This window comes from Pneumocystis jirovecii (genome assembly GCF_001477535.1).
Source record: "Pneumocystis jirovecii RU7 chromosome Unknown supercont1.10, whole genome shotgun sequence".
Taxonomy (NCBI): domain Eukaryota; kingdom Fungi; phylum Ascomycota; class Pneumocystomycetes; order Pneumocystales; family Pneumocystaceae; genus Pneumocystis; species Pneumocystis jirovecii.
In genome coordinates this window covers 1-22,409 of record NW_017264784.1, presented here as the reverse complement: position 1 = coordinate 22,409, position 22,409 = coordinate 1, and the positions used below count along the sequence as shown (strand labels likewise).

Below are 22,409 nucleotides of genomic sequence, written 5' to 3'. Positions count from 1 at the left end.
TTTGATATATATAGATTAATAAATATAAGTTAATAAATATAAGAAATTGTTAATAGATTCTACTACACTATTTTTGTTGCGTTTTATAATTAATATTTTAAAAATACAAAAAATGTTCAATATTAATCTAGAAATAATTAAAATACTAAGACCGAGATATTCTAAACGCATAAATATTAATAATTGAACTAAATTTAGTTTTTATAAAATAAATTAGAAAAATCGAAATCTTAAAATTATTAACCATAAAACACATTTGTATAATTTTTATTTATAAACCTTGTATAATTATCTTTCAAAAATACATATAGTAATTTATTTTAATTACTAATAAAATTAATTTTTAAAATTTACTATTTATTAATTTACCTCTTATTCTCAAATATTAGGCTTTAATGACTAATAATGTTAAAGCACAGGGCTGACCACCTTTATTTATTTATTTATGTTAATCATTTAATAGATCCTCATTGCTTACTATCAATTCTTCTAATTCTTCATTCTCTACTTCTTCACCTTTATATTCACTTCCTTCGTCATCACATGTGTCATCGTAATACTCATAATCATGATTTATGTCAGCTTCAACTGTTTCAGCTCCATCTTCTGTTTTCATTTTCTTGCTAATATGTTCATCTTTAACTTCAATACATGTAGGTGAATCTTTATCTGATTTCATTGCATTTTTTTTTTCTTTAACAATTACTTCATGCACTAGATATTCATTAGTATATAAAAGATAAAGGCAAGTATTACATTTAAGTTCCTCTATCATTCTAGGGATAAATGAATCAAATTCAATGTTTTCCATTGCTTTTATAACATCTGAAGGAAGAATTACTTTTCTTGATGAGACTTTAGAGAGTTCAAATGCACTAAAGTTATTAGAAAGTGATAATGAATATTATTAAAAAAAACGTAGAAGAAAGATAGCTGATAAAAACAGATGATCCTCTCATTAAAGCTGTTACTGCATCTTTTTGAATATTTGTATGTTCCGGAATTACTTTTTTTACTAATTTTAGGACAGCAGTCCTAGGAAGGCTCAAATCCTAAAATATATTAATTTTAATAACTTATAAACGGATTTACATCTATAGAAACTGTTGCCTTTTTTTTCTTAGAAACTGGTGTTGAACGTGATTTTGATTGTTTTGATGTACTTTTTTTGCTAGTCATAGAATTCTGAATCAATTTTATATTAAGTTAATTTTTGTTTTTTAAAAAATTTTTCTTTTCGAAGTACTTTGTGCTTTAAAATTATGAAAAATTATAAAATTATATACATTATGTACAATATGTACAACAATAATTTAACCTCTTTTTTAATTTTTTCAATTTTAAATTATATTATTATACTTTTTTTATTTTACTGATCTATGTTTTTTTTAAAAAAAATTATATATTCTTGTAATAATATTCATTTAAAAATAGTAATATTATTATAATTTATTTTTAATAATATTTCATTTATATTTTAAATTAATTTATTTTTTGTTTTATATTTTTTTAATTTTGAGAATAAAATAGAACTTTTACGATTTTTATTAATGAAAGCTTTTCATAATTTTTAAATGTATTTTTGAAAAAATATTTTTTTAATAGAATATTATTAATTTCTTTAGAAATATTTAAGACTATTACATCAATATAATTAAAAAAAAAACATCATTATCAAAAATATTCAACTATATTGACAATATAATGCCAGTACTTTCAAATATTATTTGCAATCAACCTAAGCCTACAAACCAAGAAGATCAATTGATGTATCAGTCAGAGGATAGTGAATCTTCAAAAGAAGAATTGTCATTGAAAAGCTCAACATATGTTCAGCCATCATTTGAGAAAGAATTATCTACAATGAGGGTAAAATATTTATATTTTTATACATTATAATAGTTAATTACAAATCTACAGTTGTCTACATTACATACCTCTTTTTTACGTTCAGGTGCTTCTTTTATGTAAATTAACATTATATTTTTTAAATACTCATTAATAATTAGAGGTACACAACAATCTGGAAGAGCTTTATATGAAGTATCAGTGGATTTTCAGTATGTAGACCCTAAAGAATCATTTTTGTGCGGATATCTTCATATTCAAGGCTTAACCAAAGATAATTCATCTTTGACGACATATTTTGAAGGGGAAATTATTGGTTCAAAATATGGCTTTATTACCAAGCACCCAGAATGGGGGTCTACTGAAAAAATTGATCTTCAGCATTGGATAAGGTTTCAAGCTTTTAGACCATTTGCAAAAAATATTAAAAAGCCGGAATTCAAATATAAATATGAATTGTTTAAAGATCATGTTTTTATGAGATGGAAAGAAATGCATATAGTTTCTGATAATAACAACGAGCCAATGTCAGATTATAGTATGGCTCTTAATGGGATTAGTTATGCTGGCTTGTAAGATTTTTTTTGATGTTTAAACAATCTAATATTTTTCTAGTTATTATATATGTTTTCAGCAGTCTGTAGGAAGTATATCAGGGATATATTACCATAAAAATTCTGAGCAGTAAAGTAAATTACTTAGTATTTTTAAACTAATTTTAAAAATAGATTTCAACAACTTACTCTTCAACATGATGGTAATAGGACTTTTTCTATATTTGAATTCAGATAATTGTTTTTTCTTTTTTTGAATTATATATATTTTTGTTTTAAGATAAAATTCTTAGACAAAAATATTTTATTTTTGTTTTTTTTTTTTAGTTAATTTTTTCTTTTAATTATTTTTTTTATTTAAATTGCTAAGAAAATATTTTGATTTTTTTATTGAAATTCTGATTATTTGTATTTGTAAGCTTTGAGTTTTTCTAAGAGAATAATTTATTTTATATATTAAATTCTGAAATTATATATTGTTTCATTAATAATTATAATACTCATTAGTATTAATATTATATTTTTTATGATTATTAATTATATTAAAATATTAAATATAAATTAAAAAATATCATAAATTTCACTTTAAGACCACAAAAAATATATATTTGTTTAAATAAAAAATCAATTTTTTTACAATACATGCTTATTATTTAAAATTTTCTTTTAATTATACTGTTAATTATAAAAAAATCAATTATTTTAAAATTTTACATTTAAATAAAATAAAAAAAGTTAAAAATGTTTTATTTTCTATTATATATGAATAATATAATTAAACTATCCCCTTTTTTATTTTAACTAAAATAACAATTCAAATTCTTATTTAATATAATAACCCTAATATCAATAAAACTATTCTTCATTGTTAATGTTAAATTTTTAAATTAAATTATAATAAATATTAAGCTTTTAAGAAATATTTATTGCCAAAAATAAAATATATTATAGTAATATAAAAAATATAATTAATATTTAAATATTAGAAACTAAATAAGTTATATAAATACTGTGAAGATTAAATTATATATTGGTATATTCTCTAATAATGAATATTATCTTAATAGAAAGCAAATTTTATTAAAAAAATAAAAAAAAATTAATAAATCATCGTTTATATTATTATACTTAAATATATTGAATCTATAAAAGAAAATAGGTCAAATATAATTTTAAATGAAATAAAATTGGCAAAAATATATTAGAAATATTAAAAGCTAATATTTTTTAAGAATATAAAATACATAAAGAATAATACCTTACTATTTTTAATCTACATTTATCAAAAAGTTCAAAAAATCTTTTTTTAAAAAATATCAAAACCAATAATATGAATAAAAGGCTATCTTTGTTTACTATCTTTTTAACTTAAATGTTTTCAGATTAGAAAAATCGGATTAACATAATATAAATGAGAAAAATTTTTAGATGATACTTTTTTGACTTTAATCGTTTAGAAAAATAATGATACAAAACATCTCTAAATAAATATTGCAATGAATTAAAGAAAGATAATGTAAATATAAAAAATATACATCTTTGGTTGAAAGATATTTCTAGAAGTAAAAAATATATCTACAGGTTTAATAGTTAAATTAATTAAAAATGCAAAACTATTAACTTAGTCTTAAAAATTATTTGTTCAAAAAATCAAGCGTAAGTTACATATAATCATTAAAAATTATAAATAAAAATATATGTTTTTACGAGTCTCTCATACCTTTAAATAAGCATTTAATATAACATATACTAATTATTAACTAATAAGTATTGTGATTTGGTAAATAAAGTTTTTTAAAAGCCTTAAGAAAAAATGTTTGGAAAAAAGTACTTAGACAGAGTTTTCAAGCTACATAAAGTTTAATATTAAAGATAATATGTTTATATTTAGACATCTTAATTTCATTTTCATATCTAGTTATATGAGAAAATGTTTAAAAAAAGGTCTAAAATTTCCAAAATATTAAAAATGTCTTTAAAAATCCAGAAAATAAAGCATATTTTCGATTATTCAAAAAATATTACGTTTATATCTCAAATTGTAACAATAGTTTTAATCATAACAGACTTATAGAAAGGTATAAGAAAAAAGGAATCATATATCTATATTTAAGGCACCTTTTTGATACAATAAAAGACTTTTTTTGAGAAAATAAATTTCAAAAAAAAATTGAAAAATTAATATTTTATAGCTTTATCACTAAAAAATATAATATAAAAACATACTTAATATTTTGCTAATATTTCATATATATCTATTTTTAAAATAAAGGCTCAGAAAAACAATTACAAAAACAAAATATAATTGTTATATTTTACTGATCAAATGGTTTTAAAAGATACAGATTCCAAAAGAAGAGCAAAAAAAAAGTAAATATGGAAAATAAAACAATATTAAAATAAAAATGTTATATTCTTAAAATAAAAATCCGAAATAAAGATATCAATATAAATTATGATCACGAATTTCTATAGCATACAAAATATTTCCAAATAGTTTTGCAATATCATTTAAAATATATTGCATTGTTATATTTGGATCTAAAATTAATAATTATAAGAAAATTATAGAAGAATAAACAAATAAACAATTACTTATTAAACCGACTGATCATTTATATAACTCAAAAACGGGCTAGCGCAAAGAATTAGTGATAATACTGTTAAATTTGTACAAATCTTTTCAAAATAAGAATGTTTGATATCTCAATGTAAACATTGGATGTTGAGTATCATCCATGAAAAGATTATAATAAGCTAAAAATATAAAAATCATCTATTAGATAATAATGAAGCTTCTGAATACTATAATAAAAAAAATATGCTTATGTTAGTAATTTGAATAAATTAAAAAATATTTTTTTTAAGTATTTTAACAATAAAAATCAAAAATTACGAAAAATATTAAGTTATTTTTTTTACATCTTAGAAATACAAAAAAATTAATTATTATAGCTCCAAATATTTTAAGAAATCGAAAATTTTGTAATAAAATTAACTATGAATAGTCAAGAATTTTAGAAAATTTAACTAAATTTAAAAACATTAATAAAAGAAATTAATAGGAAAAATTTATAGAGATACAACTAAATTAAGGCTATAAAGATTTAGAAAGTTATTAAAAGTTGAAAAAACTAATAAAAGCATAGATGAATTTGACATTTTTAATAAATTTAGAAAAAAATTTAAAAAATCAAATACTAATTTGATAATATTATTTGTTAAAAAACACATAAGAATCAAATAATAAATAAGAAAAGTATAAAAACTAAGAAACTATAAAAGTAGTTAAATATATTATTAAATTGAAAAAAATATATTAATAAATATGGCATAAATCAAAGTTATAAAGAAAAGAACAAAAAAGCTGTCAATATTAAAGTTAATATATCCGAGCTAATTACATATATATTAAATATATAAAGTTGAAAATAATATACAAAACATTATATTGAGTTTAGTTTTTAAAAAGGGTCTCGAACTTAAAATTATTTATAAGTCGAAAAAATATACAGAAAATTAGAGCTATTTAAAATCTATTTAAAAACAATATTGATGATAAACATCGCTGATAACAAGGACACCAATATCAACAGTGATAATAATAATAGTGAAAAGAGAAAACATATTCATAATAATAACAGAATGAAGAATTTACATTAATACATACCACAAGTATATTACTATATGTGTAACGTTAACATATATTAATACTATATATACACCAATACTGATGTTAATTATAATATTAAAAGAATATAAATCTATGAAATTTACATATATCACCGATAAATCTATGGATATAAACCAACTAAAATATTGATAACAAATGAAATATTATAAAAAATACAATAATAATAATAATTATTTTAGTAATTATTTAAAAAATAGATCTTTTAAAAACTTTAGATAACTGTGCATATTTGGAGTTAAAACAAAATGAAAGAAACGAAAGAAAAAAAATATCTGAAGAAAAATAAAAAATTATAATTGTTTTTAATTTTATACTAATTTTTTATGCTTATTCTCTGTTCATTATTTAATTAAATTATATTTCTACTCCAATCTCTTTATAATTTATCAGTTTTCTTTCTTCTCAGAAAGGGTATTTCAAAATAAATCAGTTAGAATATATCAATATATCCCTAATAAAAATTTATTTCAGTTAAATATTAAATTTTATTTATTTTTTTGAAAAACATTTATTCTTTTATAATCTACAATCAAAATCATAGTTAAAAATCACATAAATTATGAAATTTATAAAAACATACTACATAAATAAATCAACATTTATCTTATGTTTTAAGGATATTTTAAAATATAACTAAAGACTCTAAACATTTTTGGCATAAAAATGTTTTTAATTCTTTTTATACATAAAAAAGATTATAATATAAACAAAGAAAAAATCTTTACAAAAAAATACTAATAACTATCATTTTTAAAGTATATTTAGATTAATTTAATTCTTTATATTTTTTTAAGTATTTTTTATGTTACAATTAACTGAAAATAGAATTATTAAATCTAAATTAGCAATAGTGTCAAATAATTAAAGTAAAAGTGGAAAAAATGATAAAAAGATAAAATTCAAACTAAGTAATTTTTGCTTTTAATTTTAGAAGATTTAAACAAAGAAATAGAAAAAATAAGAACCGGCTAAAAAAATAAATCTAAGTCCAAATAAAGTAAACTTAAAACTTTAAATGATAGACATAAAGTGTAAGAATTTTATAAAAATTTGAAGAATAATGATTTCAAAGAATTTACTAATTTTGAGATGACACTAAAATATCCTTAAAATCATTATAAGTAAATAGTGAATATATGAAAATAAACAATGGTACTTATTTTAAAGAATAAATATTATGGTAAGGTACATTAGAATTCAGGAAATTTGGTTGAATTTACATAGAAAAATTATAAACGATTAAGACAAATCTTAAAATTAAAAATTGTTTTTTTAAATTGAATAAAAAATAAACAAATGAAAAAATATACTTATGAAAAGAACTTAAAGAGCTTTTTGGAGTGACAGAAATAAACTGCTATTCTAGAAAAATAAATCAATAATTTAATTAAAAACACTGCCAGTTAAAGGGCATCTTTTACTTATATTATTTTACTTTTACACGCTAAATAAAACAATAATTATAAATATAAATATAAAAGGTCTAAAGATAAATTCAAGGGAAAAAACTATATACATATTGTGAGGATTATCTTTTAATTAAAACGCTATTTATTATAACTATACAAAGAATAGACTTAAAGAATCTTTAAAACAGTAGTAAAAGACCGTCTTTTTAAAGGCGTTATTCTAGAAACTAAATATTGGTGTTATAAATCCAATGAGTTTTTAGAAATAATATTAAAAGTTAAAAGAATATGTAAAGAATTGACGGAATATATGATATAGTTGGTAATAAAATAAAAAACATCTAGTAATCTAAACATTTGGCTATTAAAGGGATCAAGATTTTTAAGATTATATGAAAAATATTTTTTAAAGAAAAAAACAAAACCATCATCAGGTCAAATGGATTATCAAAAAGATGGACGATGAAAGTAATATAACTAAATTTTATTTTTAAAAAGATTTCTTAAGTTCTAAAAAAACATTCAGAAGCTTGAGGATATATATTGTACAAAGAAATGAGTATATCGACTACTAAATTATTAAAGAATAAAATATATTAGGTATTTTCCAATCTAACATTATTAAATAAGCATAAAAAATATTAAAACCTTAATAAATTAATATTAAAAATTAAGTAAATATTATCTGCATTATTGCTTACAAAATTATGGTATATATGAAGAATCAATAGAACGTTAAAAACTGATAAAAGCTTTAAAAATAATCAATATCTTTAAAGACACTAATAAAATAGCAAGATTAAAAGTATTATAATTCTTTTTAACATATAATATTATGTTAACCTAATAGTTAAAGGAGAACATAGAAACATTAATAAACACTCGAGTCTGAAAGATTATTACAGAAATTTCAACAGAACTTTTATATTGTAGAAAAATGATATTGCTAAAACTAACATAAACTTCAGAATCGACACCTCTAGCAATTTTTTTGGATGAGCTGAAAAATAATACGTGGTGTTATTAACCTAATTCACGGGATTCACAGAAAAATTAAGCAAAGGAATAAGTCTTTTTAAGAGCTCAACATAATAAAGTTCTACAGAAAAATATTAGTATTATTTTGTTAGTCTCTAAAATATTAAATAATGAAGATAATTATAGTCGATGATAGAACTAAGTAACTAAATAATGCTATCTTCATTTCATTTGGAATAATTAGAAAAAAAATATTATATTAGGTTTTTAAAACTGATACTTAAAAACATATATATAGCTTTTAAATTACGATCTTAAAGATATAAAACAGTGCATCCTAAATATAATAGCTTTATCCGGAACTATAAAGGAGTAAACTATATAATTTTAAATAGACTATACATATTTTAATTCAAATACGGGGCTTTATATTTTAGTATTAAACTAGAATTTAATTATACTTTAGGTAAACTTTAGTTTTATAAGTCTTTAGGCTCTACTAATTTTTTTAGTTAAATAGACTTAATATATTAAATAAAAATAATACATAAATTAATATAAATCACTGTTAAGATACATGAGTTACAGAATATATCATTAAGTTCATACGATTTAGAATGTTCAAAATTAATAGTTTTTAAAAAAATAATTTTTTTATGAAAACTCTAAAAAGTAATATGCTTATTTTATAGCATCAGACTAATTATTATATGGATATTTACTTTTTTTTTTAAGTACCGAAATTCACATGATTTTTTCATTTTAAATATAATTTTAAAAATTTCGCATCGTCTTTAAATAACCAAAAGCAAGGTTCTTGCTTTCATTTAATCCATGAAAGCCCTTGTATTTTCTCTTTTTTTTTGCGCAGCATCTGTTTTTTCAAGGAGCGTTGATACTTCCAGTTAGATTTCTCTTTTTTTTTTTGTAATTTAACTTTTTAGAGCATCTTAGTAGAAGATCTGGATTAAAGACTGATTTAGAGTATGAACTCCTTAATGTGCACCATATGTTAGTCATTAATGAGTTATATTTAGTGAATTAGTTCTTCAGTCTATATTTTTTTCAGGTTATGATTGCAACAGATACCGTAAATCGTTATGTATGTCATGGTATCGGCAATATGGTGGCTCCAAAGGATTGGGTAGCCAAATGAATACGTATTGTGGAAGATATGGTGCTATTAACTGTGATGAAATTTACGAGCAACTTGAGCAAAAAGCCGAAGAACTTGAAGAAACGTTATCAGAATTAAGGCATCCTACAACCACTCAATGTCATCACTTTGCAGGACTATGTTTATTTTTAAAACCTCTTTTTCCTGAGCTTGAAGATGCTTGCAACAAATTTGGAGCTAGATGTTATATGCAAACACGTCATGATGCAGCAGTTGGTGTTCTTTTAAAAGGGCTTACTGGTAAAATGGATACACCAGAGAATTGTAGAAATGCATTAGGAAGTCTTTGCCTCTACCTTTCTGGACTTTTTCCGGAACTAAGATCTTTATGTCTATTTTGGCCCGGTACATGCACTCATCTTAAGAAAATTGCAGATGAGCAATGTCAAAATCTTGAAAATGAATTAGAAGCTGTATCAGGTGAAAATTCCAGTGAAGAAAAATGTCAATTAGTTGGAGAATGTTCTCACGTTTCAGGTAATTGTAATGATCAGGTGAAGGCAGACTGTCAAGAACTTACTACAGCATGTGCAAAGAATAAACATGCAAAACGTTCACAATTAGACGAAATTCCACATACAAATAAGACTTTGGTGGAAGGTGTTTTCAATAAAACACTTGAAGAGACAAGCGTTTTTATACAAGTTCATGAAGCAGTTAGTGAAGAACCACATGATCCTTCATTAGCTCTTATGCTTTTGGGTGAAAATGGTCATCATCGTCATCATCATCGTCACCTTGAATCTCAATGTCATCGGCATTTAAACAACTGTTCTCTTTACGATACTGATCCACTTATCAATGAGTTATGTACAAATGGCCATGAAAATTCTAAAGGAGAAGAAGCTTGTCACAAGTTTCCACATAGACTCACTCGGCCTAGCAATGGTTATCTTTATAGTTATCATTTATTTTTTTCAGAGATATGATGTATACTTAATATTGAAACATTTTTGCATTATTTTTCATCAATTTGCTTCTTTTCTTGTCTAATTTCAAATAATATTTTTTTTAATTTCTTAAATTTTTCTTAGTTGTTAAAAAAGCTTTCTTAATCGTTTTGTCATACTTCTGACAATATAGGTTCCTTAGATTATTGTAAACATCGACATTATTAGGGGATATTTCCTCTGAAAGTATGAATTTTTGTTTATTTTCTTTATAATTGCCATTTATTAATTTTGAAGGTGCTTATCGACTAAAAGCTTTTTTTAAATTCGGTATATAAATTCAATATATTTATTTTAAACTACGTTTTCAAGTTCTGAAGATTTTTATTTTTTTATTTATAAAAATATTTACAAGTTTATTTTATGTATTTTAACATTAAGTTTCTAAAATTCTACATTATCTTTTATATTTTTTCACATTTTTTCCCCATATTACATACTTTTGAAAATTAAATCTAAAAAATACATCTTAAAATCATTATACATTTTTATTTGTTCCTTAATTAGAAGCTCATAAGCTTAATATATAAGACTACCATTAAAAAAACACATTTGCTTTTATAGAATATACATGATCAAACAAAACTTAAATGCTCAAGTATTCCGCAAAAAACAAAGCAAAATGAAATTTAATGCAAAATCTAATTCGCGTGTTCATCATTTTTAGGAAATTAATCAATTTTCGGTGGCTCTCCATTTGAGGATCCATCATCTGAAGGTTTATCATCATCTGAAGGCTCATCATTTTCTGAAGGACCCTCTTCTAAGAGACCATTTTCCGAGTCTTCCGACTCTTGATATAGGGATTCAGAAACACTTTCTAAAGTATCACATGTAGAATCAAGTTTTAGACAATAATAGAGTCCAAATAAATCTGAAGGAGGTATTTTTTTACAGTTATTGGCTAGTTGTTTTTGACAATATTGCGAATCACTTGTTAAGCTAGAATAATCATTGTAATCTTTACCCAATATATGTTCAAGAGCTGCTTTTGCTAATGAAGTTTCATAACAATGTGCTGTATATTTAATACATTCATCTTGAATATGTTTGCCTCCATAATGACCAAAAAAATAGCACAGTCCATAAACATATTCACATTCACTCACATCAACATTAGCAGAATATAAACGAGAGAAAGGATCAGTATCTCCTAAAACAGATCCTCCTTGAGAAAAAAAGTTCGTAAGATTAGCAAGATAACCATTGCTAGGCCGAGTGAGTCTATGTGGAAACTTGTGACAAGCTTCTTCTCCTTTAGAATTTTCATGGCCATTTGTACATAACTCATTGATAAGTGGATCAGTATCGTAAAGAGAACAGTTGTTTAAATGCCGATGACATTGAGATTCAAGGTGACGATGATGATGACGATGATGACCATTTTCACCCAAAAGCATAAGAGCTAATGAAGGATCATGTGGTTCTTCACTAACTGCTTCATGAACTTGTATAAAAACGCTTGTCTCTTCAAGTGTTTTATTGAAAACACCTTCCACCAAAGTCTTATTTGTATGTGGAATTTCGTCTAATTGTGAACGTTTTGCATGTTTATTCTTTGCACATGCTGTAGTAAGTTCTTGACAGTCTGCCTTCACCTGATCATTACAATTACCTGAAACGTGAGAACATTCTCCAACTAATTGACATTTTTCTTCACTGGAATTTTCACCTGATACAGCTTCTAATTCATTTTCAAGATTTTGACATTGCTCATCTGCAATTTTCTTAAGATGAGTGCATGTACCGGGCCAAAATAGACATAAAGATCTTAGTTCCGGAAAAAGTCCAGAAAGGTAGAGGCAAAGACTTCCTAATGCATTTCTACAATTCTCTGGTGTATCCATTTTACCAGTAAGCCCTTTTAAAAGAACACCAACTGCTGCATCATGACGTGTTTGCATATAACATCTAGCTCCAAATTTGTTGCAAGCATCTTCAAGCTCAGGAAAAAGAGGTTTTAAAAATAAACATAGTCCTGCAAAGTGATGACATTGAGTGGTTGTAGGATGCCTTAATTCTGATAACGTTTCTTCAAGTTCTTCGGCTTTTTGCTCAAGTTGCTCGTAAATTTCATCACAGTTAATAGCACCATATCTTCCACAATACGTATTCATTTGGCTACCCAATCCTTTGGAGCCACCATATTGCCGATACCATGACATACATAACGATTTACGGTATCTGTTGCAATCATAACCTGAAAAAAATATAGACTGAAGAACTAATTCACTAAATATAACTCATTAATGACTAACATATGGTGCACATTAAGGAGTTCATACTCTAAATCAGTCTTTAATCCAGATCTTCTACTAAGATGCTCTAAAAAGTTAAATTACAAAAAAAAAAAGAGAAATCTAACTGGAAGTATCAACGCTCCTTGAAAAAACAGATGCTGCGCAAAAAAAAAGAGAAAATACAAGGGCTTTCATGGATTAAATGAAAGCAAGAACCTTGCTTTTGGTTATTTAAAGACGATGCGAAATTTTTAAAATTATATTTAAAATGAAAAAATCATGTGAATTTCGGTACTTAAAAAAAAAAGTAAATATCCATATAATAATTAGTCTGATGCTATAAAATAAGCATATTACTTTTTAGAGTTTTCATAAAAAAATTATTTTTTTAAAAACTATTAATTTTGAACATTCTAAATCGTATGAACTTAATGATATATTCTGTAACTCATGTATCTTAACAGTGATTTATATTAATTTATGTATTATTTTTATTTAATATATTAAGTCTATTTAACTAAAAAAATTAGTAGAGCCTAAAGACTTATAAAACTAAAGTTTACCTAAAGTATAATTAAATTCTAGTTTAATACTAAAATATAAAGCCCCGTATTTGAATTAAAATATGTATAGTCTATTTAAAATTATATAGTTTACTCCTTTATAGTTCCGGATAAAGCTATTATATTTAGGATGCACTGTTTTATATCTTTAAGATCGTAATTTAAAAGCTATATATATGTTTTTAAGTATCAGTTTTAAAAACCTAATATAATATTTTTTTTCTAATTATTCCAAATGAAATGAAGATAGCATTATTTAGTTACTTAGTTCTATCATCGACTATAATTATCTTCATTATTTAATATTTTAGAGACTAACAAAATAATACTAATATTTTTCTGTAGAACTTTATTATGTTGAGCTCTTAAAAAGACTTATTCCTTTGCTTAATTTTTCTGTGAATCCCGTGAATTAGGTTAATAACACCACGTATTATTTTTCAGCTCATCCAAAAAAATTGCTAGAGGTGTCGATTCTGAAGTTTATGTTAGTTTTAGCAATATCATTTTTCTACAATATAAAAGTTCTGTTGAAATTTCTGTAATAATCTTTCAGACTCGAGTGTTTATTAATGTTTCTATGTTCTCCTTTAACTATTAGGTTAACATAATATTATATGTTAAAAAGAATTATAATACTTTTAATCTTGCTATTTTATTAGTGTCTTTAAAGATATTGATTATTTTTAAAGCTTTTATCAGTTTTTAACGTTCTATTGATTCTTCATATATACCATAATTTTGTAAGCAATAATGCAGATAATATTTACTTAATTTTTAATATTAATTTATTAAGGTTTTAATATTTTTTATGCTTATTTAATAATGTTAGATTGGAAAATACCTAATATATTTTATTCTTTAATAATTTAGTAGTCGATATACTCATTTCTTTGTACAATATATATCCTCAAGCTTCTGAATGTTTTTTTAGAACTTAAGAAATCTTTTTAAAAATAAAATTTAGTTATATTACTTTCATCGTCCATCTTTTTGATAATCCATTTGACCTGATGATGGTTTTGTTTTTTTCTTTAAAAAATATTTTTCATATAATCTTAAAAATCTTGATCCCTTTAATAGCCAAATGTTTAGATTACTAGATGTTTTTTATTTTATTACCAACTATATCATATATTCCGTCAATTCTTTACATATTCTTTTAACTTTTAATATTATTTCTAAAAACTCATTGGATTTATAACACCAATATTTAGTTTCTAGAATAACGCCTTTAAAAAGACGGTCTTTTACTACTGTTTTAAAGATTCTTTAAGTCTATTCTTTGTATAGTTATAATAAATAGCGTTTTAATTAAAAGATAATCCTCACAATATGTATATAGTTTTTTCCCTTGAATTTATCTTTAGACCTTTTATATTTATATTTATAATTATTGTTTTATTTAGCGTGTAAAAGTAAAATAATATAAGTAAAAGATGCCCTTTAACTGGCAGTGTTTTTAATTAAATTATTGATTTATTTTTCTAGAATAGCAGTTTATTTCTGTCACTCCAAAAAGCTCTTTAAGTTCTTTTCATAAGTATATTTTTTCATTTGTTTATTTTTTATTCAATTTAAAAAAACAATTTTTAATTTTAAGATTTGTCTTAATCGTTTATAATTTTTCTATGTAAATTCAACCAAATTTCCTGAATTCTAATGTACCTTACCATAATATTTATTCTTTAAAATAAGTACCATTGTTTATTTTCATATATTCACTATTTACTTATAATGATTTTAAGGATATTTTAGTGTCATCTCAAAATTAGTAAATTCTTTGAAATCATTATTCTTCAAATTTTTATAAAATTCTTACACTTTATGTCTATCATTTAAAGTTTTAAGTTTACTTTATTTGGACTTAGATTTATTTTTTTAGCCGGTTCTTATTTTTTCTATTTCTTTGTTTAAATCTTCTAAAATTAAAAGCAAAAATTACTTAGTTTGAATTTTATCTTTTTATCATTTTTTCCACTTTTACTTTAATTATTTGACACTATTGCTAATTTAGATTTAATAATTCTATTTTCAGTTAATTGTAACATAAAAAATACTTAAAAAAATATAAAGAATTAAATTAATCTAAATATACTTTAAAAATGATAGTTATTAGTATTTTTTTGTAAAGATTTTTTCTTTGTTTATATTATAATCTTTTTTATGTATAAAAAGAATTAAAAACATTTTTATGCCAAAAATGTTTAGAGTCTTTAGTTATATTTTAAAATATCCTTAAAACATAAGATAAATGTTGATTTATTTATGTAGTATGTTTTTATAAATTTCATAATTTATGTGATTTTTAACTATGATTTTGATTGTAGATTATAAAAGAATAAATGTTTTTCAAAAAAATAAATAAAATTTAATATTTAACTGAAATAAATTTTTATTAGGGATATATTGATATATTCTAACTGATTTATTTTGAAATACCCTTTCTGAGAAGAAAGAAAACTGATAAATTATAAAGAGATTGGAGTAGAAATATAATTTAATTAAATAATGAACAGAGAATAAGCATAAAAAATTAGTATAAAATTAAAAACAATTATAATTTTTTATTTTTCTTCAGATATTTTTTTTCTTTCGTTTCTTTCATTTTGTTTTAACTCCAAATATGCACAGTTATCTAAAGTTTTTAAAAGATCTATTTTTTAAATAATTACTAAAATAATTATTATTATTATTGTATTTTTTATAATATTTCATTTGTTATCAATATTTTAGTTGGTTTATATCCATAGATTTATCGGTGATATATGTAAATTTCATAGATTTATATTCTTTTAATATTATAATTAACATCAGTATTGGTGTATATATAGTATTAATATATGTTAACGTTACACATATAGTAATATACTTGTGGTATGTATTAATGTAAATTCTTCATTCTGTTATTATTATGAATATGTTTTCTCTTTTCACTATTATTATTATCACTGTTGATATTGGTGTCCTTGTTATCAGCGATGTTTATCATCAATATTGTTTTTAAATAGATTTTAAATAGCTCTAATTTTCTGTATATTTTTTCGACTTATAAATAATTTTAAGTTCGAGACCCTTTTTAAAAACTAAACTCAATATAATGTTTTGTATATTATTTTCAACTTTATATATTTAATATATATGTAATTAGCTCGGATATATTAACTTTAATATTGACAGCTTTTTTGTTCTTTTCTTTATAACTTTGATTTATGCCATATTTATTAATATATTTTTTTCAATTTAATAATATATTTAACTACTTTTATAGTTTCTTAGTTTTTATACTTTTCTTATTTATTATTTGATTCTTATGTGTTTTTTAACAAATAATATTATCAAATTAGTATTTGATTTTTTAAATTTTTTTCTAAATTTATTAAAAATGTCAAATTCATCTATGCTTTTATTAGTTTTTTCAACTTTTAATAACTTTCTAAATCTTTATAGCCTTAATTTAGTTGTATCTCTATAAATTTTTCCTATTAATTTCTTTTATTAATGTTTTTAAATTTAGTTAAATTTTCTAAAATTCTTGACTATTCATAGTTAATTTTATTACAAAATTTTCGATTTCTTAAAATATTTGGAGCTATAATAATTAATTTTTTTGTATTTCTAAGATGTAAAAAAAATAACTTAATATTTTTCGTAATTTTTGATTTTTATTGTTAAAATACTTAAAAAAAATATTTTTTAATTTATTCAAATTACTAACATAAGCATATTTTTTTTATTATAGTATTCAGAAGCTTCATTATTATCTAATAGATGATTTTTATATTTTTAGCTTATTATAATCTTTTCATGGATGATACTCAACATCCAATGTTTACATTGAGATATCAAACATTCTTATTTTGAAAAGATTTGTACAAATTTAACAGTATTATCACTAATTCTTTGCGCTAGCCCGTTTTTGAGTTATATAAATGATCAGTCGGTTTAATAAGTAATTGTTTATTTGTTTATTCTTCTATAATTTTCTTATAATTATTAATTTTAGATCCAAATATAACAATGCAATATATTTTAAATGATATTGCAAAACTATTTGGAAATATTTTGTATGCTATAGAAATTCGTGATCATAATTTATATTGATATCTTTATTTCGGATTTTTATTTTAAGAATATAACATTTTTATTTTAATATTGTTTTATTTTCCATATTTACTTTTTTTTTGCTCTTCTTTTGGAATCTGTATCTTTTAAAACCATTTGATCAGTAAAATATAACAATTATATTTTGTTTTTGTAATTGTTTTTCTGAGCCTTTATTTTAAAAATAGATATATATGAAATATTAGCAAAATATTAAGTATGTTTTTATATTATATTTTTTAGTGATAAAGCTATAAAATATTAATTTTTCAATTTTTTTTTGAAATTTATTTTCTCAAAAAAAGTCTTTTATTGTATCAAAAAGGTGCCTTAAATATAGATATATGATTCCTTTTTTCTTATACCTTTCTATAAGTCTGTTATGATTAAAACTATTGTTACAATTTGAGATATAAACGTAATATTTTTTGAATAATCGAAAATATGCTTTATTTTCTGGATTTTTAAAGACATTTTTAATATTTTGGAAATTTTAGACCTTTTTTTAAACATTTTCTCATATAACTAGATATGAAAATGAAATTAAGATGTCTAAATATAAACATATTATCTTTAATATTAAACTTTATGTAGCTTGAAAACTCTGTCTAAGTACTTTTTTCCAAACATTTTTTCTTAAGGCTTTTAAAAAACTTTATTTACCAAATCACAATACTTATTAGTTAATAATTAGTATATGTTATATTAAATGCTTATTTAAAGGTATGAGAGACTCGTAAAAACATATATTTTTATTTATAATTTTTAATGATTATATGTAACTTACGCTTGATTTTTTGAACAAATAATTTTTAAGACTAAGTTAATAGTTTTGCATTTTTAATTAATTTAACTATTAAACCTGTAGATATATTTTTTACTTCTAGAAATATCTTTCAACCAAAGATGTATATTTTTTATATTTACATTATCTTTCTTTAATTCATTGCAATATTTATTTAGAGATGTTTTGTATCATTATTTTTCTAAACGATTAAAGTCAAAAAAGTATCATCTAAAAATTTTTCTCATTTATATTATGTTAATCCGATTTTTCTAATCTGAAAACATTTAAGTTAAAAAGATAGTAAACAAAGATAGCCTTTTATTCATATTATTGGTTTTGATATTTTTTAAAAAAAGATTTTTTGAACTTTTTGATAAATGTAGATTAAAAATAGTAAGGTATTATTCTTTATGTATTTTATATTCTTAAAAAATATTAGCTTTTAATATTTCTAATATATTTTTGCCAATTTTATTTCATTTAAAATTATATTTGACCTATTTTCTTTTATAGATTCAATATATTTAAGTATAATAATATAAACGATGATTTATTAATTTTTTTTTATTTTTTTAATAAAATTTGCTTTCTATTAAGATAATATTCATTATTAGAGAATATACCAATATATAATTTAATCTTCACAGTATTTATATAACTTATTTAGTTTCTAATATTTAAATATTAATTATATTTTTTATATTACTATAATATATTTTATTTTTGGCAATAAATATTTCTTAAAAGCTTAATATTTATTATAATTTAATTTAAAAATTTAACATTAACAATGAAGAATAGTTTTATTGATATTAGGGTTATTATATTAAATAAGAATTTGAATTGTTATTTTAGTTAAAATAAAAAAGGGGATAGTTTAATTATATTATTCATATATAATAGAAAATAAAACATTTTTAACTTTTTTTATTTTATTTAAATGTAAAATTTTAAAATAATTGATTTTTTTATAATTAACAGTATAATTAAAAGAAAATTTTAAATAATAAGCATGTATTGTAAAAAAATTGATTTTTTATTTAAACAAATATATATTTTTTGTGGTCTTAAAGTGAAATTTATGATATTTTTTAATTTATATTTAATATTTTAATATAATTAATAATCATAAAAAATATAATATTAATACTAATGAGTATTATAATTATTAATGAAACAATATATAATTTCAGAATTTAATATATAAAATAAATTATTCTCTTAGAAAAACTCAAAGCTTACAAATACAAATAATCAGAATTTCAATAAAAAAATCAAAATATTTTCTTAGCAATTTAAATAAAAAAAATAATTAAAAGAAAAAATTAACTAAAAAAAAAAAACAAAAATAAAATATTTTTGTCTAAGAATTTTATCTTAAAACAAAAATATATATAATTCAAAAAAAGAAAAAACAATTATCTGAATTCAAATATAGAAAAAGTCCTATTACCATCATGTTGAAGAGTAAGTTGTTGAAATCTATTTTTAAAATTAGTTTAAAAATACTAAGTAATTTACTTTACTGCTCAGAATTTTTATGGTAATATATCCCTGATATACTTCCTACAGACTGCTGAAAACATATATAATAACTAGAAAAATATTAGATTGTTTAAACATCAAAAAAAATCTTACAAGCCAGCATAACTAATCCCATTAAGAGCCATACTATAATCTGACATTGGCTCGTTGTTATTATCAGAAACTATATGCATTTCTTTCCATCTCATAAAAACATGATCTTTAAACAATTCATATTTATATTTGAATTCCGGCTTTTTAATATTTTTTGCAAATGGTCTAAAAGCTTGAAACCTTATCCAATGCTGAAGATCAATTTTTTCAGTAGACCCCCATTCTGGGTGCTTGGTAATAAAGCCATATTTTGAACCAATAATTTCCCCTTCAAAATATGTCGTCAAAGATGAATTATCTTTGGTTAAGCCTTGAATATGAAGATATCCGCACAAAAATGATTCTTTAGGGTCTACATACTGAAAATCCACTGATACTTCATATAAAGCTCTTCCAGATTGTTGTGTACCTCTAATTATTAATGAGTATTTAAAAAATATAATGTTAATTTACATAAAAGAAGCACCTGAACGTAAAAAAGAGGTATGTAATGTAGACAACTGTAGATTTGTAATTAACTATTATAATGTATAAAAATATAAATATTTTACCCTCATTGTAGATAATTCTTTCTCAAATGATGGCTGAACATATGTTGAGCTTTTCAATGACAATTCTTCTTTTGAAGATTCACTATCCTCTGACTGATACATCAATTGATCTTCTTGGTTTGTAGGCTTAGGTTGATTGCAAATAATATTTGAAAGTACTGGCATTATATTGTCAATATAGTTGAATATTTTTGATAATGATGTTTTTTTTTTAATTATATTGATGTAATAGTCTTAAATATTTCTAAAGAAATTAATAATATTCTATTAAAAAAATATTTTTTCAAAAATACATTTAAAAATTATGAAAAGCTTTCATTAATAAAAATCGTAAAAGTTCTATTTTATTCTCAAAATTAAAAAAATATAAAACAAAAAATAAATTAATTTAAAATATAAATGAAATATTATTAAAAATAAATTATAATAATATTACTATTTTTAAATGAATATTATTACAAGAATATATAATTTTTTTTAAAAAAAACATAGATCAGTAAAATAAAAAAAGTATAATAATATAATTTAAAATTGAAAAAATTAAAAAAGAGGTTAAATTATTGTTGTACATATTGTACATAATGTATATAATTTTATAATTTTTCATAATTTTAAAGCACAAAGTACTTCGAAAAGAAAAATTTTTTAAAAAACAAAAATTAACTTAATATAAAATTGATTCAGAATTCTATGACTAGCAAAAAAAGTACATCAAAACAATCAAAATCACGTTCAACACCAGTTTCTAAGAAAAAAAAGGCAACAGTTTCTATAGATGTAAATCCGTTTATAAGTTATTAAAATTAATATATTTTAGGATTTGAGCCTTCCTAGGACTGCTGTCCTAAAATTAGTAAAAAAAGTAATTCCGGAACATACAAATATTCAAAAAGATGCAGTAACAGCTTTAATGAGAGGATCATCTGTTTTTATCAGCTATCTTTCTTCTACGTTTTTTTTAATAATATTCATTATCACTTTCTAATAACTTTAGTGCATTTGAACTCTCTAAAGTCTCATCAAGAAAAGTAATTCTTCCTTCAGATGTTATAAAAGCAATGGAAAACATTGAATTTGATTCATTTATCCCTAGAATGATAGAGGAACTTAAATGTAATACTTGCCTTTATCTTTTATATACTAATGAATATCTAGTGCATGAAGTAATTGTTAAAGAAAAAAAAAATGCAATGAAATCAGATAAAGATTCACCTACATGTATTGAAGTTAAAGATGAACATATTAGCAAGAAAATGAAAACAGAAGATGGAGCTGAAACAGTTGAAGCTGACATAAATCATGATTATGAGTATTACGATGACACATGTGATGACGAAGGAAGTGAATATAAAGGTGAAGAAGTAGAGAATGAAGAATTAGAAGAATTGATAGTAAGCAATGAGGATCTATTAAATGATTAACATAAATAAATAAATAAAGGTGGTCAGCCCTGTGCTTTAACATTATTAGTCATTAAAGCCTAATATTTGAGAATAAGAGGTAAATTAATAAATAGTAAATTTTAAAAATTAATTTTATTAGTAATTAAAATAAATTACTATATGTATTTTTGAAAGATAATTATACAAGGTTTATAAATAAAAATTATACAAATGTGTTTTATGGTTAATAATTTTAAGATTTCGATTTTTCTAATTTATTTTATAAAAACTAAATTTAGTTCAATTATTAATATTTATGCGTTTAGAATATCTCGGTCTTAGTATTTTAATTATTTCTAGATTAATATTGAACATTTTTTGTATTTTTAAAATATTAATTATAAAACGCAACAAAAATAGTGTAGTAGAATCTATTAACAATTTCTTATATTTATTAACTTATATTTATTAATCTATATATATCAAATATCTCTATGATTATAAATTGTAATTTTTAATGTTTTTTTTTTTTTT

At 21.6% G+C, this 22,409-nt stretch overlaps 6 protein-coding genes across 6 annotated transcripts; 3 read left to right on the top strand and 3 right to left on the bottom strand.

Moving 5' to 3' along the window:
• Positions 1 to 448: 448 nt before the first annotated feature.
• On the bottom strand, positions 449 to 1,179 carry T551_02265 (uncharacterized protein; the record flags this gene model as incomplete). The annotated part of the gene is made up of 3 exons (XM_018374528.1): positions 449 to 875; positions 919 to 1,052; positions 1,093 to 1,179. 3 exons carry the CDS (start codon positions 1,177 to 1,179, stop codon positions 449 to 451), a joined length of 648 nt encoding a protein of 215 aa, XP_018229100.1.
• Positions 1,180 to 1,704: 525 nt separating this feature from the next.
• Positions 1,705 to 2,640, top strand: T551_02264 (uncharacterized protein; the record flags this gene model as incomplete). The annotated part of the gene is made up of 5 exons (XM_018374527.1): positions 1,705 to 1,869; positions 1,921 to 1,967; positions 2,010 to 2,420; positions 2,464 to 2,532; positions 2,577 to 2,640. The coding sequence occupies 5 exons, from the start codon at positions 1,705 to 1,707 to the stop codon at positions 2,638 to 2,640; spliced, it is 756 nt and encodes a 251-aa protein (XP_018229099.1).
• A 6,677-nt stretch (positions 2,641 to 9,317) lies between these two features.
• On the top strand, positions 9,318 to 10,589 carry T551_02263 (uncharacterized protein; the record flags this gene model as incomplete). The annotated part of the gene is made up of 3 exons (XM_018374526.1): positions 9,318 to 9,387; positions 9,428 to 9,467; positions 9,521 to 10,589. The coding sequence occupies 3 exons, from the start codon at positions 9,318 to 9,320 to the stop codon at positions 10,587 to 10,589; spliced, it is 1,179 nt and encodes a 392-aa protein (XP_018229098.1).
• A 692-nt stretch (positions 10,590 to 11,281) lies between these two features.
• T551_02262 (uncharacterized protein) lies at positions 11,282 to 13,045 on the bottom strand (the record flags this gene model as incomplete). The annotated part of the gene is made up of 3 exons (XM_018374525.1): positions 11,282 to 12,842; positions 12,896 to 12,935; positions 12,976 to 13,045. 3 exons carry the CDS (start codon positions 13,043 to 13,045, stop codon positions 11,282 to 11,284), a joined length of 1,671 nt encoding a protein of 556 aa, XP_018229097.1.
• Positions 13,046 to 19,722: 6,677 nt separating this feature from the next.
• Positions 19,723 to 20,658, bottom strand: T551_02261 (uncharacterized protein; the record flags this gene model as incomplete). The annotated part of the gene is made up of 5 exons (XM_018374524.1): positions 19,723 to 19,786; positions 19,831 to 19,899; positions 19,943 to 20,353; positions 20,396 to 20,442; positions 20,494 to 20,658. 5 exons carry the CDS (start codon positions 20,656 to 20,658, stop codon positions 19,723 to 19,725), a joined length of 756 nt encoding a protein of 251 aa, XP_018229096.1.
• A 525-nt stretch (positions 20,659 to 21,183) lies between these two features.
• Positions 21,184 to 21,914, top strand: T551_02260 (uncharacterized protein; the record flags this gene model as incomplete). Its single annotated transcript, XM_018374523.1, has 3 exons — positions 21,184 to 21,270; positions 21,311 to 21,444; positions 21,488 to 21,914. 3 exons carry the CDS (start codon positions 21,184 to 21,186, stop codon positions 21,912 to 21,914), a joined length of 648 nt encoding a protein of 215 aa, XP_018229095.1.
• Positions 21,915 to 22,409: the final 495 nt, after the last annotated feature.